The sequence below is a fragment of the Balaenoptera ricei genome, chromosome 19, assembly GCF_028023285.1.
Source record: "Balaenoptera ricei isolate mBalRic1 chromosome 19, mBalRic1.hap2, whole genome shotgun sequence".
Taxonomy (NCBI): domain Eukaryota; kingdom Metazoa; phylum Chordata; class Mammalia; order Artiodactyla; family Balaenopteridae; genus Balaenoptera; species Balaenoptera ricei.
Window position 1 is genome coordinate 11998110 of NC_082657.1, and position 20300 is coordinate 12018409.

General features: G+C 56.9%; 4 protein-coding genes across 10 annotated transcripts in view; 3 read left to right on the plus strand and 1 right to left on the minus strand.

Moving 5' to 3' along the window:
* Positions 1 to 822: 822 nt before the first annotated feature.
* On the minus strand, positions 823 to 3407 carry PAFAH1B3 (platelet activating factor acetylhydrolase 1b catalytic subunit 3). The gene is made up of 5 exons (XM_059904293.1): positions 2932 to 3407; positions 2618 to 2707; positions 1793 to 1909; positions 1592 to 1714; positions 823 to 1154 (listed from the first exon to the last, which is right to left on the minus strand). Exons 1-5 carry the CDS (start codon positions 3007 to 3009, stop codon positions 864 to 866), a joined length of 699 nt encoding a protein of 232 aa, XP_059760276.1. The 5' UTR covers positions 3010 to 3407; the 3' UTR covers positions 823 to 863.
* Positions 3408 to 6061: 2654 nt separating this feature from the next.
* PRR19 (proline rich 19) lies at positions 6062 to 7277 on the plus strand. The gene is made up of 2 exons (XM_059904885.1): positions 6062 to 6680; positions 6767 to 7277. The coding sequence occupies exons 1-2, from the start codon at positions 6062 to 6064 to the stop codon at positions 7237 to 7239; spliced, it is 1092 nt and encodes a 363-aa protein (XP_059760868.1). The 3' UTR covers positions 7240 to 7277.
* A 1875-nt stretch (positions 7278 to 9152) lies between these two features.
* On the plus strand, positions 9153 to 17574 carry TMEM145 (transmembrane protein 145). 6 transcript variants are annotated; one of them, XM_059903988.1, is made up of 15 exons: positions 9153 to 9333; positions 10104 to 10178; positions 10295 to 10372; positions 10455 to 10541; positions 10635 to 10736; positions 10840 to 10924; positions 11031 to 11102; positions 11216 to 11284; positions 11612 to 11692; positions 11780 to 11858; positions 12005 to 12098; positions 12849 to 13021; positions 13896 to 14016; positions 16063 to 16269; positions 17228 to 17574. In XM_059903988.1, the coding sequence occupies exons 1-15, from the start codon at positions 9211 to 9213 to the stop codon at positions 17306 to 17308; spliced, it is 1527 nt and encodes a 508-aa protein (XP_059759971.1). In that variant the 5' UTR covers positions 9153 to 9210; the 3' UTR covers positions 17309 to 17574. The 6 variants fall into 6 exon arrangements, with proteins under 6 accessions (XP_059759971.1, XP_059759969.1, XP_059759970.1 ...); XM_059903986.1 differs by lacking the exon at positions 17228 to 17574 and adding an exon at positions 16746 to 17085; XM_059903987.1 differs by lacking the exon at positions 12849 to 13021 and having other exon boundaries at positions 16746 to 17316.
* Positions 17575 to 17993: 419 nt separating this feature from the next.
* MEGF8 (multiple EGF like domains 8) overlaps positions 17994 to 20300 on the plus strand; it is a 42016-nt gene continuing 39709 nt past the window's right edge. For both annotated transcript variants that reach the window (XM_059906117.1, XM_059906118.1), the window contains exon 1: positions 17994 to 18913. In XM_059906117.1, coding sequence (XP_059762100.1) covers positions 18727 to 18913 — 187 coding nt within the window. In that variant the 5' untranslated portion in view covers positions 17994 to 18726. The remainder of the gene's footprint in view (positions 18914 to 20300) is intronic.

Genomic DNA, 20300 nt, shown 5'->3' on the forward strand with positions numbered 1-20300 from the left:
TGTTGGTCGTACCAGTCCGACCCCCAGCTGGCCGTGGAGCTGGACTTCTCCCCCTAACCACCGTGAGGTGGGGGGTGCGATTCCAGGACCGTCCCTTCCCTACATCAGGGGGACGTGGTGGGCAGAGTCAAGATGCCTGTTCACCCGTCCAACACGCACGAGTTGGGGGAGGCCTGTGATGTGGTACTGCAGGAAGGGCAGTTCACCTCTGACGTTCCAGTTGAACGAGAGAGGTCTGAGCCAGGGGTGGCACTGGGTGGGGAGGCCAGTCAGCCCGAGTACCATGCTGTCTCCAGTGACCCCTGCTGCCCTTGTGGGCCTGAGCCAGCACTGCAGCCAGGCCAGAAGGAACCTCTCCTGGTTTACGCTTCTGTCACAGCCTGGGGACAGTGCTTCTCTGGAGAGAAAAATACCCATACGCTGTGTGGAGGGATGACTGCTAGGGGTGGGAAGGTCAGGAAGCTTCCACAGGAAGCCACACTTAAGCTAGGACCAGAGCACCAGAAGTTCCAGTCAGGGGGAAGAGCATGTGCAGATTGGAGGGCAGCTTTGGGTGGGCTTTGACTGTTGGGTCACCCAGAATTCTTGCTTGACCATAATCCTATAGGGTCATGTTAGCAAACCAGTTTCACTTCGTGTCTTACTGATTGGTCATGCCTGCCTGGAGCACCACTGTGATGACAGAAATCTGCCTGACTCTACAAGAGCCAGAGTATCTTGATGGATTGGTGTGGCCTGCCTTGGGTAGAGCTGCAGGGTCACAGACATTGGAGTTGAGATTCAGGTACCCAGAAGGGCTTGGCCATAAAGCAGAGAATGGGAGACTGAAGAATGAAAATTTAATGTTGCAGGAAGGCAGATGCTTAGGGTGTGGGTTCTGGCGGGGGAGCACCACCCTGTCCCTGGTCTTGGGCCAGCAGACGCAGAAGCAGGGAGTGCAGGGTCCGGCAAACAGGTGTGTACCCCAGCCGGCTGAGATGCAGGTAATCATACATGTCATGGTGGCTTATGGTACCATCTGAGTGCACAAAGCCAGGGTCTGCGTCCAGGAAGTGCGCCCGTGGGTGGCCAGCCAGTGCTGCCCGTACCAGCTCATTCACCTGTCGGTTTTTCTCGCGAAGTGGGTTGGGGTGCTGGCCCCGAGGAAGCAGGCCCTGAGGAAGGCAAGAAAAGTTGTGAGGAGGCATCCTACCAGCCTCTGGGTATCCTGTTCCCTGTGCCAAGCTGTCCTCCACCCCCCACCAGTAAGTCCCCAGCTGCAGAATACACTAGGGATGGGAAGATGATGGTCTGAGACCTTATTCTAGAAGTGAGACCTTCTGGAAGTAATGGAAGCAAGATTAACCCTGGGAATGCCTGACAACTTTTGGTTCTTTAAGTGTCTTGAATTTCTCAACACCCCAGGAATCTCTAGCAGTCCCTTGGGCAAAAGGGGCTAATTGGTCCCTGAACATGTCCTTAACCACAGCCCCTCTGATGGGTGTAGCAAGCTTCAACATGAGATTTTGCCTTCAACCACTGCTCTGTGCTAAGCTGCCCAGGGGTCCCAGAACACTGCCGTTCTTCCCTTCCCATCCTCCCACTCTCTCACCAGCACCACGACCCGGGCCTGGGGCTGCCGCTGGTTCACCAGTTGCACGATGGCCTTGATGCCTCCAGCCACCTGCTCTGCGGTGTGCCCGTGGTTATTGGTACCCACCCAGACCACCACAATCTGTGGAAAGAGAGGCATGAAGCAGTGGTGAGGGGGCAGGCTAAGGGTGCTCGAGCTGCCCACCCAAGCCCTGCTCACCTTGGGCCGGATGTGTTCCAGCTCCCCGTTCTCCAGACGCCACAGCACATGCTGCGTGTTGTCACCGCCAATGCCAAAGTTAAGTGCATGAAGAGGGGAAAAGAGCTCCCGCCAGATCTGTGGGCAAGAAGTGGTGTGGGCACAGGGGCACTGTCAGCATGGACCACCGCTCCCTATCCAAAGGTTAACCAAATGTCATCATGGAAGAGCCTTGCTTTACGGAAGCAGTCTGGTTAAATCTCACCTTGAGCAAACCCCAATATGGTCAAACCTCATTTTATGCAAACCCATTATAGTCTCACTTTCACAAAACCCCATGGAAGCAGGACTCCCTTCACGGAAACCCATTCTACTTGAGCCAGGCATGGAAACCCATTCTACTTGAGCCAGGCATCGAACCAGCAGCATTCCAGTTGAACCTCACTTTGAGGAAAGCCATGGTTTAACATCGCTTAATGGAAAGATAGAATTGAGCCCCCTTAGTAGAGACCTATTACCGTTGACCTTCACTTTGTGGAAATAACTATAGCTTTGTGGAAATCCATTAGGGCTGGGCACTAGTTTAAGCAAACAAAGAGCCTCATCCTAGGCAATCTTGCACGAAGCCTCATTTTAAGTCTCACTATACACAAACCCAGTATGACAAAGCCAGGACACACACTTCCTTCTCAGTAGAATGTGGCACATTATACTGAGATTCTGGGTGCCCGGCGCTACCTGAGGCTATTTCGGGTACCCCATACACCGCCTGGCCTGGGCTCTGGTCCAGGTCTGTCTGTGAGGGCACAGGCGGGGGTGGGGCAGGAGGAGAGGGACGGGCCTCACCTCGCACTGGTGCATTAGCTGGACTAAGGAGTCCCCGATGAAGACGACTTCGGGTTCTTTATCTTTGCTGTCGGCTACGAACCGATGGTGCTTTGGGGACGTAAAGGGGGAGTCAATGGCACGCGCGCTGCTGGGCCCGCCCCGCCCCGCTTCCTTAGGCGGCACCACGCCAAGTGCCCTCAGTTTCCCAATCTCGTAATGAGAGCGGCGCAAACCAGCTACTCTCTCAGAGCCTTCCCCCCTCCCCCGCCCCCAGCCCCCAGTCCCCAGCCCCCAGCCCCGGACTCCAAAGTATCGCGGGCGGGGTCGCTCACCAGGGACATCCAGCGCCCGTCGCCCTGCACGTCCTGCACCGGCGTGGGCTTGCTGGCTGGGTTCTCTTCTCCACTCATCTTGGCGCCGCGTCTCCAGCAGGATGAGCGAGCGCGGTCAGCCGGGGAGTGTTCCCGGAGGAGGCGGCGCCGCCACGCCCACCCCTACCCCTCAGGCAACAATGGACTGTCCCGAAGCCCGCACTCCAGCGGAGGGCGCGGCCGATCCCGGGCGCCACCTCCTCTCCGGGGCGGAAACCTTCACTTAGAGGAATTGCTTCCCCCACGGCGGCCGCGCAGTGGGCTCGTCCGGCGCTTCCTGCCCGGGCCGCTCACTCTCCGGCAGCGGCGGCGGCACGGGGCGTGGGGGGAGGCGAGACCATCCAGCACCCGTGGAGGGGAGGAGAGAGAAACCACCCTACCGTGAAAGCAGAGTGGGGAAAATCTAGCGCCCTTCCTCGGGGGAAGAAACCATTTGCTGTAGGGCGAGAAATGTGGGGAAGGAACCACCTACTGTGTGTGGGGGTGTGTGTCTGTGTCTGTGTGTCTCATTCACGTGGTGGTAGGGGAGTGAGTGGACGAGTCCATGCTGGATCCTTGAGGGGGTGGCTCAAATGCACCTGGCAAGGAAGGGACGCTCCCATTTTCTTCTGACGTGGGGGAGAGAAAAGGAGGATGGAAATGTGAAAATTAGAGGCTCAGCTGTAAGGAGACACTCACGCTAAGGCAGTGCCAGGACTTTAGTGAGCCTATCTGCTAATGGGCCTCCCCTGCTCAAATTATGCCAGTTTTTGTGGCATGATTTCTAAACTATATGTCTTTGCATTACAGACATTACCCTGCCAAGAGGGTAGTGGAAGACGCAGAAAGATAAAGGAAATTAGAGATGCTGCAAGGCCCAAATCCAGCCTGGAGCCCCTCCCGCGCAGCTCGTCTTACAGATCTGTGGCCTCTGCTCCCCTCCCTAAACCTATGGCTGACCAACAATTTCAGCTGGGTGTGTCTGAGCTCCAAAACTTACATCCACAGCCAAGGCCATCTAAGGTCGCTGCCCCCCACCTCCTGCCCCAAATTAATCTCAGACCTCAAGTCTTCCCAGATCTCCCTGTTCTGGGGGACCAGGTGGGGGTCCCACACCACCCTCAAAGTCCTGGTCATATTCCTGTAGCTCCACTCCCAGATGGGATCTTCCTATCTATTCATTCCTTCTAGGTAGGTTGATACTGAGATATAGAGATGAATCTTATTTATTGTGTTTGTGTTTTGCCTCAATCCATTTGCCTGGAACAGGGCCTGACTCCCAGTATTAATACCAAGTACTATCTATGGCTGTTCACAAGTACTTGCTGAATGAGTATTAAAGGAATGGGTCAGATCCTGGCCTTGTCCCAGTGTGTTGGGGGAGGCAGATCCAGACACAAAGCTGAGGGAGGGATCAAGGTTGTGATTAAGGAATGCACAGAGGACCTCTGTGGGAGGAGAAAGAGAAGGACTCAGGGTGAGGGATTTCCTAGAAGGAGTAGTATCTAAGGAGTTAGGCTTTGAAAGATAGTGAAGGTTGGGCAAGCAATATTACCAGGTAATATAGAATATAGCTTATTAGGGTATGGGGAATACCCTGGCATAGCTTGATTTGAAACTCTGAGGGGGGAGCTCACTGGTGGCCTAGTGGTTAGGATTCCGGGCTTTCACTGCTGTGGCCGGTGTCCAATCCCTGGTCAGGAAACTGAGATCCCTCAAGCCACGCGGCCAAAAAAAAAAAAAAAGTCTGAGGGGACAAGTGTAGTGAGAAACAAAATTTACAGGCATCCATTCACCAAGCGCTGTTTTCAAATTGTATGTTGGCTCATTTCATACTTAACAGCAGTTATAAGAAGGAGAAGATACCAACTCCATTTTACAGATTAGGAAACTGAATCTCTGAGCAGTTACATGCTTTTCCGAGGTCACAGAGCTCAAATGTGCCTGGGCATTTGAACCTAGGTAGTGTAGCTCTAGAGCCTAGCTCTGAATGACGACACTATACTGACTCTCTAGGGATAAAGCCTGTGACTGCTTGGAGACTGGCTGTGTGTAGAGGCTACCATAGCCCTTCTCCCCCTTGGCTTCGCCTACATCTCCGCGCTCCAGAGAGAAAGTCCGCGGTAGATGTCTAAACCAATCAGCATTGAGGAAGGGGGCGGGCCTAGTTGACCTCACAGCCAATTGGTGGATAGGAGGTGCCTAAGGACAAATGAAAGAGGTTTCCGAATGTGAGGTCAGGAGGGGCGGGGCTATAACCTGCACTCAGGGCAGCTGGCACGTGCCCCTGGGCCTGTGCCTCTTGGCGTGGGGGTGGGGAGCCAAAGGGCGTGGGAGGGGCACGCGCATGCGTGCTTGCACGAGGCCCTGTGTGAGGCCCGGAAGAGCATCAGGCGCTTCCGGAGCTAGGGTCACCGCGGAAAAGAAGCCATTGTACCACACAGCCACGTGGAGTGGGCGGGGAGGGGGGGGTTCGTTGGAGTCAGGAGAAGGTGAGGTGCCCTTTCCCTGCCCTGCCCCGTCCCCACCAACTGTACCCCCTTCCCTACCTCATCTGCCTCACGCAGCCTTGTTTCCTACCCCCTTCCATGACCAGGCCCCAGTCCCTGATAGCTCCTCTGTTGCCCTTTGTGTCCTTCCGAGTTATTCTCTGTTTCTCCAACTTCCATTCTCTTTCCTGCCTTTTTCTCTCTACCATCTCTCTCCACTTTCTGCAATCTCCAGTACCTCCTCTACCCCTGGATTTCTCCTCTGTCCAAAGTCCCTTTCTGGTTCACCAGATCCCTCCAATATAATGATCCCTTTCCCATCCCCCATTTTTTAGCTATTTCTTCATATCCCTGTTCTCTCTAACCCTTTCTCTATCCCCTGATAAATCTTCCCATTCAGCATGACTCCCTTGACCTCATCCTACTCCTATGACCCTGCCTTTTTTTCTGACCTTACCCTGACCAAGCCTTTTCCAGTTGCTCTCTACCAATCCCTTTGTCCATCTTGTGTCTCTAAATAATACTCCCAGCTCATCCCAAACCATCTCTTCTCACTACTCACTTCTAGGTCTTTGACTTTTCTGCATGCTGATGACCACCCTGTCTTTATCTTCCAGGGCACCATGGACCCCAGGGGGCCAGCCCCCAAGCCTTTCCAGCGGCCTGAGAAACCTGGTCGTGTCCGCCGTCGGAAGACCAGGCGGGAGCTTAACGAGGCCCTGGCGGGCAGTCGCCGGCCATTGGCCCATCAGGATCCTCCCGTGGCCAGTCGGGATCCTCATGTGGTCCTCCGGAATTCTGTGGTGCCTGCTGCCCCCAAGCTCGTGGTCATAACCCAGGGGCGCCTGAGCCGGGAGCACCGGGGTCTCTTCAACCACGAGGTGAAATCTCTGGACGTGGCACGGCTGCTTAGCAGTGGGTCCCTGGAGTCAGGCACCCCTGCGCTCCCCACCAAGTCCTCCCCAAGCCCAGGCAGGGCCCAAGAACCAGCCCCACCGTCAAGGGGCAAGGAAAACCAGGTGCCTGGAGCCTCGGGCCCAGGCCCACCTAGTCCCCCCCAGCTCCCTGGCTTGGGGCAGCTGCTGGGGGAGCTGCAATGCCAGCTGATTCTGCCACAGGCCTTCCCCAGGAGGAACCTAGTACAAGAGGCCAGGGATGCCATCGTGGGCACCTTACAGGCCTGCCATGGCTGCGTGCCTGACCTTACTCTGGTGCTCCGGGGCTGCCAGCCACACTTGCCAGGTGAGCTCACCTCCTGCCCCCTGAGCTTCCTTTTCTTTTGTCTGCTCTAGCTCAGCTGTGCCCCATGCTTCTTTCCTCTGTGCCAGGGACCAAGCCTAGGGGCCCTGAGAGACAAAGGATGACACCCTCCTGGATCAACAGCCCTGAGGAGGCCCCAGGGGAGGGGAGGCAGAGGAGGCGAGAGGGGACAAAGGAGCTCACCTTCGCCATGTCTCACACCGCCAGCACTTCTACTGTGTACCGGGTGAACCTGGCACCACCTAAAGGTCCCTGGCCACCCCCATTGTCCCCATTGCCTTCGCCATCTGGGGCGGCCTGCGGCCCCCCAACAGCCTTTGATCTGCTGAAAAGCATCTGGCTGGTAGACACACCTCCCCCTCCCCGGCCCTGGGGGATTGGCCCACCACAACCCCTGCCTCAGCCACCATCACCCTTGTTGTCCCGAACCTCTGCCCTGGACTGGAGCCCCAGCCCCCCTGCCCCACTGCCCAGCCTCTCCTGGGTGGTGGCCCAGAGCAGCCCAGGGGCCTGGTGCTTTCCACCCATGAGACTGTACTGAGCAGGCTGAGGCTGGGTTGGGGGAAGGAATCCCATACTCTGATCACTTCAATAAAGTACCTTCCTCATGATCCTCTTGGTTTTTAGTGAGTGGCTGGCCCAGGAGAGCAGCTTTTCCTAGCTCTGAGTTCTGGGTCCAGGGTGGAGGGGAAGGTACTGTCACTTGTTGCCTTCCTAGGGCCCAGGGGCCTTCAGTCAGTCTAACACATCCACCCACTGCAACTATGTGCTCGACTCTGAGCTCTGATAATGCTGGGGCTCCAGAGTGAGTGAGACTGAGGCTGTGTCCCCAGGGGACTCCCAGTACAGTGGTGAACACAGACAGTTTCAGCCCTAGTGGTTGCATCTGGGAGAGAGAGAGGTGCAGGGGCTGAGAGTCCAAGGAGGGAGTCATGACTCTGCCCTGCTGATGAGGGAGTTGACATAAGACCCTTGTATTTTTTAAGTTTGGTAGAAACTTGCTAGTACAGTAGGAAAAGAATATTTCAGGCAATCTAGAAATGCTCTTCTGTGGAACAACATGTGTAAGGCCTGGAGGAGGGCAAATAGGGGATGTGGGACCATTTTCATTCAGCCTATATCCCTAGGCCATGTTGGGATCTAGAGTGAGTCCCGTCTGGGTTCTACCTGTGAGAGGCTTCTGGTCTGGTGGGCACAGGAACAGTGTGTGTGCAGGATCCGGGCAGGAATGGCACATGAAGCCTGGCTATGGCGATAGACTTTTTTCTTTGGGCTACAGTATATTTAACATTTTAGAATCAGTTATCTACTGTTACAAACCAGTGTGCTTGATTTGAAAAAAAAAGAAATTCTGGCTTCTCTCTCAAAAGAAAAAAAGAAAGAAAGAAAAGAAGGAGAGAAGGAAGGAGGGAGGGAGGAAGGAAAACCTGGCAGCAGACCTACTATCCCTCCTGTCAACAACTGGCTGAAGCCAAGTAGCAGAGGCTCCTTTTTTGTGGGGTCCACACTCTCCTTTGAAAGCATTTCACACACTTACGTTTCCTGCTTGGCCTCCTGACTTAGAAAGTTTTTTAAAATGATATTTTGAGGAGCAGCAGATTTTCTGCAGTGGAGGGGGAGGGATGAAGCTGGAAATGTGTTGGAATCTGATCAGGAAAATGAAGCTGAGGGGCTTGGACTGTACTCTGTAAAGCTTTTCCAGGCCTCCCCATTGCCCACAGGGAAACCATAAAGTAAGTACCAGGGTGTAGGAGACTGAACTGGGAGGTCACACAGCTGTGACTTGGCTGAGGTTTTATGGGAAGGAAGTGGCAATGCTGGGATCTGAGCCCAAGCAATTGATTTCAGGGTCTGCTTGTGGGTTTCTCGCAATACCACCTCTTCTGCCTCACAGCAGCTGGTTTCAGACCCTGGTAAGCAGTGACAGGGCAGGGTCAGGCAGCAGGGTGTAGTGGTTGTGGCTGAGGGCTCTCTGCCACCTTGGAGCTGTGTGACCCAGAACAAGTGGTTTGCCTACTCTGTGCCTCTGTGTCTCTGTAGGAACTTCACAGAGTGCATGGGATTTGTGGTGTTCACAGCTGGTGATGGCTGTTATGGGGGCGGGGATGGGCAGTCAAAGAGCAGTTTGGGGACTAAACTGGGGGGAGGTCAGGACAGAGCTGGGGCCTGGGGGTTGTGGGCCATCCTGAGATGGCAATCTGGAGGAGGATACTCGGCTTGGGGGAATGTGAGTTCACTTTAGGACACAGGGAGCTGGAGGTACCAAGGAGATTCCCAGAGGGGAGGACTGAGGCTGCGGAGGCGTGGAGAGGATGGGAAAGGGGCGTCCCCTCCCACGGGGATTGGGAAGGGTCCAGGCCGGGTCATCCTGTGGAGGAGGGGGCAGGGAACGCGGCGCCCGGCGGCCCCTTTAATCGGGGGCGCGCGCCAGCCGGCCCGCGCGCTCTCGCCGCCGTCGCCGGGCCGGAGTGGGAGCCGGAGCGGAGCCCGAGCTGGGGCCGGAGCGGGTGGAATGGAGCCCCCGCGCGCGCCCGCTCTGCGCCGCCTGCTGCTGCCGCCGCTGCTACTCCTGCTGCTGCCACTGCACCCCCGCGCCCGCGCCAAGTATGTGAGGGGCAACCTCAGTTCCAAGGAGGTGAGCGCGCCGGGCCCTCCCCTGCCACCCGCCAGGCCCTCGAGGGAAGAGAGGGAGGGGAGTGGGCAGGTGCCGCCCCGCCCCCTGCCGCCTCCCCCGGGCGGTCCCTGAGTGCTGCGTGGGGGCTGGGGTGGGGGGTGGGCAGGCACAGTGCGGGACTGGGTCTGGGTTGAGGCTGAGGGGGGCCATTGGGTCGAGAGGAGACTCGGGGATTGTAGGAGGGACATTGAGGTCAGAGTTGGGCGAGGAGGGGGACCGGGTTGGGAGAGTCGGAGTTTGGGGTGGGGGTGGGGGACGCCGAGGTGGTGCTGAAGGGACAGCACTTTTCACTGCGCATTGAGCCTGAGTCCACACTCCTGTTCAGGACCAGGAGAGGGCCGTTTGGAATACTCCCCAGCACCTAATGGTCTCTGGGACCACCGTGAGGGCATGTGTGGATAATTAGGGCAAAGCTGGTGGGATGGTATCCCTGATAAAAGGTGTCCAGGATGGGGATCTGGCCCTCCAGGGTCTTTCTCAGGCGCCTGGCAAATGGGAGAAGTGTTTGAAAGGAGGGGAAGAAACTTGGGGCGGGGTGGGGCATCTGAAGGAGGAATCCTGGAACCAAGGTGAAATGATCGCAGAAGAATTTTGGAGGTGACTTGGTCCCCTTACGCTTCTTGGGAAAGCAGGTATTCCAGGGTAGGGACGAAAAGTTGGGGGGTTGTCTGTGGAGTCGAGGAGAGTTCTCAAGGGACTCAGAAGAGGGTCTGAGTGGGCCCCTTTTCCAGGACTGGGTGTTCCTGACGAGATTTTGCTTCCTCTCGGATTACGGCCGACTGGACTTCCGTTTCCGATACCCTGAGGTGAGCCTTCCCCAAGCACTCACCATGCTAAGGCTGGATGCTCCCTTGGCTTCCCAAGGCAAGGGTTACCCCAGCTCCCTATGCTCCCCCAACCCCCCAAATCTTTGGGTCTGCAGGCCAAGTGCTGTCAGAACATCCTCCTCTATTTCGACGACCCATCCCAGTGGCCAGCCGTGTACAAGACAGGGGACAAGGTGAAGTCTGTGAGGAGGGTGTAGGGGAGGGGCGATAAGGTTGAGGCTAGCCAAGGAGTGACCATGGCCCTGCCTCCCCTAGGACTGCCTGGCCAAGGAGTCGGTGATCAGGCCAGAAAACAACCAGGTCATCAACCTCACCACCCAGTATGCCTGGTCAGGCTGTCAGGTATGGGCCCAGCTTGTGGGGAATGGGCAGGTGCTGGAGGTCAAGGGCCAGGGGGAGGCACAGGCAGGCTTCAGCCTTCTTGCTCCTCCCCAGGTGGTGTCAGAGGAGGGAATGCGCTACCTGAGCTGCTCGAGCGGCCGCAGCTTCCGCTCAGTGCGTGAAAGGTGGTGGTACATTGCACTCAGCAAGTGTGGGGTAAGGGGCTGGGCCGGCCACCAGGGCCTGCCTTCTCCTCCTTGCCTTCCTGCCGACCCCCTCCCTGCCCAGGGCCCCCCTTAGGCCTCCACACTCCCCACAGGGAGATGGGCTGCAGCTGGAGTATGAGATGGTCCTCACCAATGGCAAGTCCTTCTGGACACGGCATTTCTCTGCTGATGAGTTTGGTGAGCATACGGGGACCCCAGATCTTTTGTGGGAGCCTGGAGCTGGGAGCCTGTTGAGGGACACCCATCCTGACTGCACGGTTTCCTCCTTCCACCAAATTGGCAGGGATCCTGGAGACGGATGTGACTTTTCTTCTCGTCTTCATCCTCATCTTCTTCCTCTCCTGTTACTTTGGATGTGAGTCCAGCACATGGGGTGGGGGGGAGAGATGGGAGAGGGGAAACAAGGTTGGAGGAGATGAGCTGCTCTCCCCTCCTGTCTGTGTACAGCCTTCCCCACCCTCCTTCCAGATTTGCTGAAGGGTCGTCAGTTGCTCCACACGACTTATAAAATGTTCATGGCTGCAGCAGGAGTGGAGGGTGAGGTGTAGAGTATTCCAACTTTTGAGTTCTGTGAGAGGAGGGCCTTAGGGCTCATGTACCTGGGCCTAAGCAAGGAGGGGCTGGGGGCCTGGACTCCTGGGTCCTGGGAGAGGAGGGGCTGGGGGCCTGGACTCCTGGGTCAGAGGGAGGAGGGGTCTGGGGCCTGGACTCCAGAGTTTCCTAGGAGGTCAGTGGGAATAAAGGGTCTAGAATCCTGACGGGGCTGAAGAAAGGGTTTTGGTCATCTGGATCATAGTGTTAGGGAACAGTGATGCCCTAAAGCTGCTTTCTGTCCTTTCCTCTCTCTGCCCATCCTCCCCTCAGTCCTGAGCCTCCTGTTCTTCTGCATCTACTGGGGCCAATATGCCACTGATGGCATTGGCAATGAGAGTCTGAAGATCTTGGGTGAGAATGAAGTGGGTCCGGGAGGGTGCTGGGGCTCCTCTCCAATTTGAGCCTGTGTCTGAGCTGCCCTCTCCTCCCTCCTACCAGCCAAGCTGCTCTTCTCCTCCAGCTTCCTCATCTTCCTGCTGATGCTCATCCTTCTGGGGAAGGGATTCACGGTGACACGGTGCCCGGGCTGGGGCGGGAGGGACCACTGTGGGGGGGTGGTGGCTGGGCTAGGGAGCAGGGCAGAGATTGGGCTGGGGGGGTGGCTGCCCCCTCCTCTCTTGACGGCCCCCACCCCTGCTGTCCCCCCTCACGGCATGCCGCCAGGGGCCGCATCAGCCACTCGGGCTCGGTGAAGCTGTCTGTCTACATGACCCTGTACACCCTCACCCACGTGGCGCTGCTCATCTATGAGGCCGAGGTGAGTCCTGCCTGCCACTGCTCAGGCTCTGCCCCGTCCTCCTCGCCCTTCAAAGCTTTTGGTGGCCTCTTCCACCTGTCTGCTAGCCCTTCCCCACATCGCGCTCTTCCTGGCTCCCTCTCTCCCACTCTGTGGTTTTCCGCCTTCCCATCTGTCTAAGTGCATTCCTCCCCTCTTCACCATCTCTGAGTAGCTCTCTTCCTCCTCCCTCTGTCTCTCACTGTCTGTCACATTTAATGCTCAGTGTCGTGATTAAGTTCAGGAGTCACACAGACCTGGATTCCGCTCTGGTTCTCCCACTTCCCAGCTGGCTAACCTTGGCTGATGGCCCCCCTCTCTGGGCCTGTTTCCTCTTCTGTAAAATTAGGAGGATCTTACCTACCCCCAGGGGACTTCTCTAAGGCTTTATATCACCTTGACTTTGGCCGAAAGTCTTCCTGCTTAGCCTCAGTTTCCCCTTCTGTGAAGTGGGGTGAAAATAAGAACTACTTCATCAAGTTGATGCCAATGGAAAAGCTTACACATGGTGCTGTTTAGCCCCCAGTGTTGGGCCCATGGTAGCAGATATATTCTCTATCTTTTCGCCCTCTCTGTCTACTTCTATATGCTTTCATCTCTATCTCTCATTCTCCTGCTGCTTCTGTCCTGACCAAGTACCTCTGCCCCCTGGGTACCTGAGGGTGGGGTCTGGGGTCCCTGTGTGGAGGGCTGGAGGCCAGGGCTATGACCAGCCTTCTCCCTTGGGTCCAGTTCTTTGACCCGGGCCAGGTACTGTACACGTATGAGTCGCCAGCGGGCTACGGGCTCATCGGGCTACAGGTGGCAGCTTACGTGTGGTTCTGCTATGCCGTGCTCATCTCCTTGCGCCACTTCCCAGAGAAGCAGCCCTTTTATGTGCCCTTCTTTGCTGCCTACACCCTCTGGTGAGACGTGCTGGGCCCCCAACCTGCCCCTGCCTTCCCCGGCTTCTCAGAAATGGCTGTTCCCAACTCAAACCCTCCTCTTGGAGGCAGATGGGCTTTCAAGTTAGGCAGCTGTCACCAGAGTCTGCCACTTACTCACTTTGTAACCTGGAAAGAATTACTTTCCCTAAGTGAAAAAAAGAGTGCCTCAGGTTACTTACCCATAAAGAAAGGCTGTCAGGGGTATCTCCTGCAAAGGGTTATCTTGAGCATGCATAGGGCAACAGATGAGGGCTTCGAGTCTGGCACATAGTAAATGTCCAATAAAAGCTAGTTGTGATATTTTTTATTCAACATAACACAGCAGTAAAGTAGATGGATTCTAAGCCAGATTGCCTGGGTTTAGACCCAGTTCTAAAGCTTGTAAACTGTGTGACCCTATACAAGTCAATTAAATTCTCTCTGCCTCGGTTTCCTCACCTGTTTAATGGGGATGGAAGTTGTACCTGCCTCATAGAGTCACTGTGAGAGTTAGATGACCGTATATATGTGAAATGCTTAGAAACAGGTCTGGCATGAAGTAAGTCCTTAATTGTTTTTATCATATGTTAATTCATTCATCAAACATCTATTGATTTCCTATCAGGTGCCAGGATTGGGGTGGGATAGAACTGAGTTAAATTCAACCTACTCCTTGCCCCCCCCCCCCCCAAATTTCCCATGCCAGTGGGATTCCTGTCTCCTTTTAACCTCTGGCTTTTGAAGGTCACACTGGCTTCCCTCCAGTTTGGGACCCACCTGGGACCTATGTGTGTGCATAGCAGGGTATTTGGGGCCATGGGGTGGGGTGGAAGGCAGGGACAGTGTCTCTACAGACCCAATACCTCCCCTTCAGGTTCTTTGCAGTTCCGGTCATGGCCCTGATCGCCAACTTTGGGATCCCCAAGTGGGCCCGGGAGAAGATTGTCAATGGCATCCAGCTGGGGATCCATTTGTATGCCCACGGCGTGTTCCTGGTGAGGCTGGGCATCCAGTTGGGGATGGGAAACCAGTGGGTGGAGGGTACATGAGGCTCTCCACGCCTGAGCTGCCTGAACCTTCTGTTCTGAGCTCTTGATCCATTTCCTTCACTTCATCCCTTTAGGCATTCGATAGACACTTATTGAGAGCCTGCTGGGTTCTGGCAGGCTATTCCACTGTATCCCCCAGAGTCCACCCTCTTCTATTCCTCTCTCCCACTTTTGTGTCCTGGCCTCTTCCCCCAACCCCACCCTCTTTCTTTGCCCCCCTCCCCATTTCCATCCTGACCCTGTGTCCCTAGACTCTCACTCTTCCCTTCTTATCCCCACTGCCTTCCCTAAGCCCCTTGGTCTCTCCTCCCCCCTCCCCCCCACACTCTTCCATCTCTGCTGCTCTATCACAGGAAGAAGCAACTGGGGTGGGTCAGGCTGGGGCTTCAGGGGGCCTAAGTCTGAATGGCAGCAGAGGGTTCGAGCACCAAACCTCTTCTTTGCCTTGGTTTACATCCTATCTGGCCTTCTGGCTGACAGTTCTTCTATCCATCCATCCATCCATCCATCCATCCATCCATCCACCATTCAACGGACACCTGTCTCGAACCAGCCTCTGTTTCATGCTGGGAACACTCACGTGCATTTATTTCGTCCTCTTGTTTAATTGGCAGAGCAACCCCAGCCAGGATGGATAACCATCACTGAACCCACTATACAGAGAGGGGAAGCTAAAGCCCAGAGAAGGGAGGTGACCTGCCAGGCTCCATGGCCTTTGGTGGCGGGGGGCAGGGAGACTTTGAACCCCATCCTTCTCCAGCAGACCACAAGATCTGGCATAAGAAGGAATCACACAGGGAAATAGGCATTGCTGAAGACCCCGGCTCCTGACTCAAGGGGTCCACCATGTATTCTTTGCAGGGAATATACTGAGCCACTGAGGGAGGGGGCCAGGTCCCACATGTTCTACCCTAGAACCTTACGTACAGACTCACTTTCCCGGGACAGTCCCTCTTGAGGCTCTGTTCCAGGAAGTCACAAAGGGACAGAGAGAGGAGAAATGCTGAGAACCCACCACGTGCCAGGCTCTGCACCAGTGGTTTTCATTTCCACCCTCTCTTCATCTTTCCAAGTAGGCACTGTAACCCCTTTTCTGCAGTGAGGCTCTGGGAGTTTAATCAATGTGCCCCAGATCCCACACTCAGTGAGCTGTGGGGCCGGGAGGTGGGGTGCCCTTTCTGTTAGACTTCACCTTCAACCAGTTTCCTTCCTAAAAATGCTCATGTTAGCTCAGCACAGCTCCACCTCTGGCACTCTACAGTTCTTCGGTTTCAGCTCCTTGTTCACTTATTCAGCAACTACCTTAGAGGGACTGTGCTGGGCTCCCTTGTTGCAGTGCTAGGGTCACACCCGGTCCCTGCCCTCATGGCCTGCCAGCTAATTCAGGAGACATCTCTGCATTCAACCAATATTTATTGAGAGCTTGTATGTGTCAGGCACTGTTCTAAAGGTATTGGGGATTCAGCAGGGAAGAGAACAGTCAAGTACCTGCCCTCATGGAGCTAACATTCTAGAGTCTGTCAGTTGCTGTCCAATTGAACTTCCTGTGTTTATGAAAATATTCTACAATCTGTGCTGTCCCATACAATAGCTACTAACCACATGTGGCTATTGAGCACTTAAATGTGGCTAGTGTGACTGAGAAATGAAAGTTTTAGTTTAATTTTGATTAATTTAAATTTAAATAGCCACATATAGCTAGTAGCTATCATACTAGACAGAGTAGGACGCTGAAGCTTAACCATTCAGTGATAACCGGCTGATCAGGGCTCTGATGGAGGAAGCATCGGCAGAGTAGTAAGAGTTGTGATGGACGGGAAAGGTTAGAGGCCAGGGCACTGCGAGAGCTCAGGGGAGGCGCCTAATCCAGTTGAAGGGTTTCAGGGAAGCGGGGGATGTCAAGTGAAGGGGAATCCTCAGGGCCTCATGTTTATGGAGGCAGCTTGAGACCTGGACAGTCCTTCTCCAACCTGCGCCTGCCCTTCGCCCCAGATCATGACACGCCCTTCGGCGGCCAACAAGAACTTCCCGTACCACGTGCGCACATCGCAGATCGCCTCGGCCGGAGCCCCAGGCCCCGGAGGAAGCCAATCCGCAGACAAGGCCTTCCCGCAACACGTCTACGGGAACGTGACGTTCATCAGCGACTCGGTGCCCAACTTCACGGAGCTCTTCTCCATCCCCCCGCCCACCTCCTGCGTAAGCCCCGCGGCCCCGGCGCCGGAGGAGCTGCTGGCGCCGCCCCTGGAGTACTTGACCCCGCTCCCGGCCCCTCCACCGCCCTCCACGTCCAGGCGCCTGAGCCCACCCCCTGCCTTTCGCACCCCCAGCGCCCCAACGCCGCGCCGCGACCGTCCCCCGGCGCCCGCGCCCACCTTGCCGGACTGGGTCCTGGCGCTGTTGCGTACGCCCCCTCAGACACCCCGCGCGGTGCCCCCGCCGCCGCCGCCGGCCTTCCGCGGTTCTCCCCCACCTCCCCGGCCGCCGCCGGAGTTCGCCCGGCGCACCCCGATGCCGCCCCTTGAGTACCTGGCCCCACTGTCCAGGCGCCCCTGACTGACACCTGCGCCCACACCTCGGGAGGGGGGATCATCGGGGGAAGAGGGACGGGCCTTCGGGGCCGCATCTGCCCCCTGTGGGTCCTGGACGGCCTCTGACCCTGACCCCCCTCCCAGGCCGGGAAGCAGGTGGAGGAGACAGCGGTGGCGGCGGCGGTGGCCCCGAGGGGCCGCGTGGTGACCATGGCCGAGCCGGGCGCGGCCTCCCCGTCCCCTTCCTCTCGGTTCCCCAAGGCGGCCGACCCGAGCTGGGATGGCCCGACGCCGCCCTACCAGCCGCTCGTGCCCCAGACAGCGGCGCCGCACACCGGCTTCACCGAATACTTCAGCATGCACACGGCCGGGGGAACCGCACCCCCGGTCTGAGCACCCCTGCCCGCCCCTGCCCCATGGGCCGCGCGCCGGGCCCCGGCCGGACTCCGGCCGGGCTCCGGATCCCCGCTCTATCCCGGCCCCAGGGCTCTGCCAACCCCGGCCTTCCCAAACCTCCCCACCCCGCGCGCCCAGGTAGGGGTGCGTAGTGTCCCGCTCCCGCCCCTTCCCCCGACTCTTGTGCCAAACAGTCCCGCGGGAGCCGCTCTCCCCGTCCCCTCCCTCAGCCCCTGCCCCGAGCGGCACCGGATTCTGGGCTCCCGCTGTTCCGTGACCTCCGGCCCCCTGGCCCTCTCCGAGACCTCTGACCCCGCCGGACCCCGGAACACCAGTGACGATCGCCGGGACCCTGCCTGTGACTCTCCAGGACTCCGCGACCCCGAGCCACCGCTCCCGGGACGGATGTTGTGAAGCTAGTCTCGACTCATACCTTCCCTTGGGATCTCTGTGACCTAGGACCCGTACTCTGTCCACCCTATCTCCATCCCGGAGGCCCTCCCTCAGGTCCTTGGCAGAAAGACTTTTTTCCCCTTCTTGCCAAAATAAAGAGGATTCGTTGAGTTTTTATGTTTAAGATGGGCTCTTTTACATCTTGACAGTGCTCAGAGACGGGGCTGAGCAAGAACCGTTCCAGGCTCGGGACCTCAGTGCGCCCAACTGTGAAATGGTATCTTGGGAGGGGCCTGCATAACCTGACCTTTTGTTGACCCAGAATCTGGGAGCCCTGAAAATATAAATCATCATCTAGCAGAGTCCTCTTATTGTACGGCTTCTTTATTTTTACCTTCTCTTCCCCAGTTAGAGGCAGACGCGCCCTCCAGTGGCCGAAGCTTCGCTCAGCCACCTGCGCCGGGAGTTCGGGTTACGATTTTAGCACTGCGCATGTGTGATTCTTACTTCGCCAGCCAAGGAGGTCACTGCTGCGCATGCGTTTAGGAACAAATGGGCGGGGAAGTTTCCGGAAGTCTCCCTTTGTGGAGGGGTGGGATTGGATGCTCCGCAGTCCTCCCAGGGCCGCTCTGACCTGCGTCTCCGCGACTCTCGCCTCCTCTCCGTCCTCCCTCCCATCGCGGCCACTCGGCCCCCGCCCTCTCGCCCTCCAAGCGGGTCTTCCCGGGGCCGCTCTGGCCCGAGCGTCCCTTCATCTTTCTGATCTGGCTCATCCGGCTCGGAAGGGAGGCGCGGGTGGGTGAGCAAGGGAGTTCGTCTGTGGTGTCCAGGCCTGAGCCCCTGAAGACTGACTCTGCCCTGGGCACCCGCTCGCGCCCCGCCCCTGGCTGGAGGGGGGTCTCTCCCGGAGGACCATCCGGGCCAGGCCCGGCCCGCACTCTATGTAGGCCCCCGCCGAGCTGTAGAGCCCTTCGCCCACTGGGGACCCAGTGGTCTACGAGGTCCATTTCGGCCTGCAGCGGCCCGTTTATGAGGTCAGCCAGCGTATGGGGGCCCATGTCTATAAGGGACTCCCATGGCCCCTAGGGGTCTGCCCCGTACGTAACGACCCCATTTACGGGGTTTTCCGTGGGTCTATAGGGCCCACCCCTCGGTTTCCAGAGCCCATCAACAGCGGAGGTTTCCGTCGCGGGGACAGCGACTCCTGGACCTCCCTGGTCTTCAAGACCATGTCCCATCTATAGAGGTCGCATTTGCAGGTCTTCAAACCGGGTGGAGGGGCTTCTCCGGGTCTTTAGGACCCGTCCCTCTGTAAGGGTCAGTGCTGGAGACAGCGATGGCCCTGGGCCGGGCTCTGGCCGCGGCGCTGGCTCTATCTTTGGCCGTGCTGGGGCCACTGTCCCCTGGGGCCCGGGCAGGGGACTGCAAGGGACAGCGGCAAGTGCTGCGGGAGGCGCCAGGCTTCGTGACAGATGGTGCGGGCAACTACAGCGTCAATGGCAATTGCGAGTGGCTCATCGAGGGTGAGTGGGGCCGTGTGGGTCACACACTGGCTGGTGTGCTAATTCATCCATTTGTGCAATCTTGCATCCACTCACCATGTTCCCGGAACCGGTTCTGGTGCAGGCCCTTTGCTCTAAAATGCAGCCAGCCTAGGCCTTGCCTTGGAAGGCCTTGAAGTCTGATGGGGGAGTTGCACCCAGACCCAGATGGACAATTACAAGCCAGAAGCATCAGTGAGGGGTATTCTGAGTAACTGTTAGAAACTCAGGCTCTGAGCCCAACCACCTGGCTTCAAATTTGGGTTCCACTTCTTACCAGCTTTGTGAATTTGGGCAGGTGGCTTCCTTCCTTTGAGGTTCAGCTTTCCCTTCCTGCAAGTGTGGATAGTAATAGTACTCCCCTCATAGGGCTGTTGGACTTAAATGAGAACTGGTATTTACTGTGCCTGGCACATAATAAATGCCCAGTAAATGGTCTTAGGATTATTAGTGTTGTCCTTTTTAAAGTACTTCAATAAAAGCATTTCTTTCAGTCATTCATGTGCCAGGCATTGTCTTTGCCTCTGGGACATAGCAGAGACCTCCACAGCCCCAGCAATCCCCGATGACTTGGGGCTTGGAATCCAGTGGGGGAGGCAAACATGTTAACAGACAGTCCAGTCCAGAGTGGTAGGGGCTGTGATGGAGGAACCCCACGGGTCTGGGGAGCCCAGAGGAGGTGCCTGACCTGTTGGGCGGGAGAGAGCAGAGAAGGCTTCCTGGAGGAGATGTCTGAGCTGAGACCTGAAGAACCAATAGGAATTAGCCAGGAGGAGGAGAAAGTCATTCCAGGAAGCGGGAACAGCCTGTGCAAAGGCACCATCTCTACCCTCCTGGGCTCCCAGTCTAGTGGGGGAAACAAACCCACCCCCAGGGAGTGGGAATCCCAGAGATGACATCTGACTTAGCCTGGGCTATACCTGAGACCAGAGGCATGTGCAGGAGAGAGCAAAAGGGCATTCCAGGTAAGAAGAATAGCCTGTGCAAAGGCCTGGAAACAGGAGGATATGATGCTTTTGAGGAACTAGAAATCTGTGTGCTGGGACACAGAATCCAAGAAGACAAACAATGAGCCAGAGGTTGAAGGGTTGGGAGGAAGCAGGCGGTGTAGGACGTTGTGATTTTTGAGCTGTGTCCTGAGGGCAGTAGGGAGGTGGAAGAGAAATCCAAGACAGTGGCTGGAGAGGTCCAGGAAGGCTCCCTTGGCAGTGGATGAGGAGCTGGCCTCCAGGGAGAGGTGGGAGTCCCCCAGAGGAGGTCCTGGGCAAAGGCCAGAGGTGTGACAGGGTCTGGATCGTGCAGGGCCTCCTTTTGCAGCCTTTGGAGCTTGGTCTTTGTCTGGGGACACTGGGCATCTATGGAAGGTTTT

Bases quoted from the DNA above. Each gene is read 5' to 3' on its own strand.
- TMEM145 (XM_059903984.1), top strand. From the start codon at position 9,211: ATGGAGCCCCCGCGCGCGCCCGCTCTGCGCCGCCTGCTGCTGCCGCCG. The intron at 10,542-10,634 runs GTATGGGCCCAG...GCTCCTCCCCAG, and splicing joins ATGCCTGGTCAGGCTGTCAG to GTGGTGTCAGAGGAGGGAAT. The intron at 10,737-10,839 runs GTAAGGGGCTGG...CACTCCCCACAG, and splicing joins TTGCACTCAGCAAGTGTGGG to GGAGATGGGCTGCAGCTGGA.
- PRR19 (XM_059904885.1), top strand. From the start codon at position 6,062: ATGGACCCCAGGGGGCCAGCCCCCAAGCCTTTCCAGCGGCCTGAGAAA. The intron at 6,681-6,766 runs GTGAGCTCACCT...CCTCTGTGCCAG, and splicing joins CTGCCAGCCACACTTGCCAG to GGACCAAGCCTAGGGGCCCT.
- PAFAH1B3 (XM_059904293.1), bottom strand. From the start codon at position 3,009: ATGAGTGGAGAAGAGAACCCAGCCAGCAAGCCCACGCCGGTGCAGGAC. The intron at 1,910-2,617 runs GTGAGGCCCGTC...TCTTGCCCACAG, and splicing joins AGCTAATGCACCAGTGCGAG to ATCTGGCGGGAGCTCTTTTC. The intron at 1,715-1,792 runs GTGAGCAGGGCT...CTCTTTCCACAG, and splicing joins TGGAACACATCCGGCCCAAG to ATTGTGGTGGTCTGGGTGGG.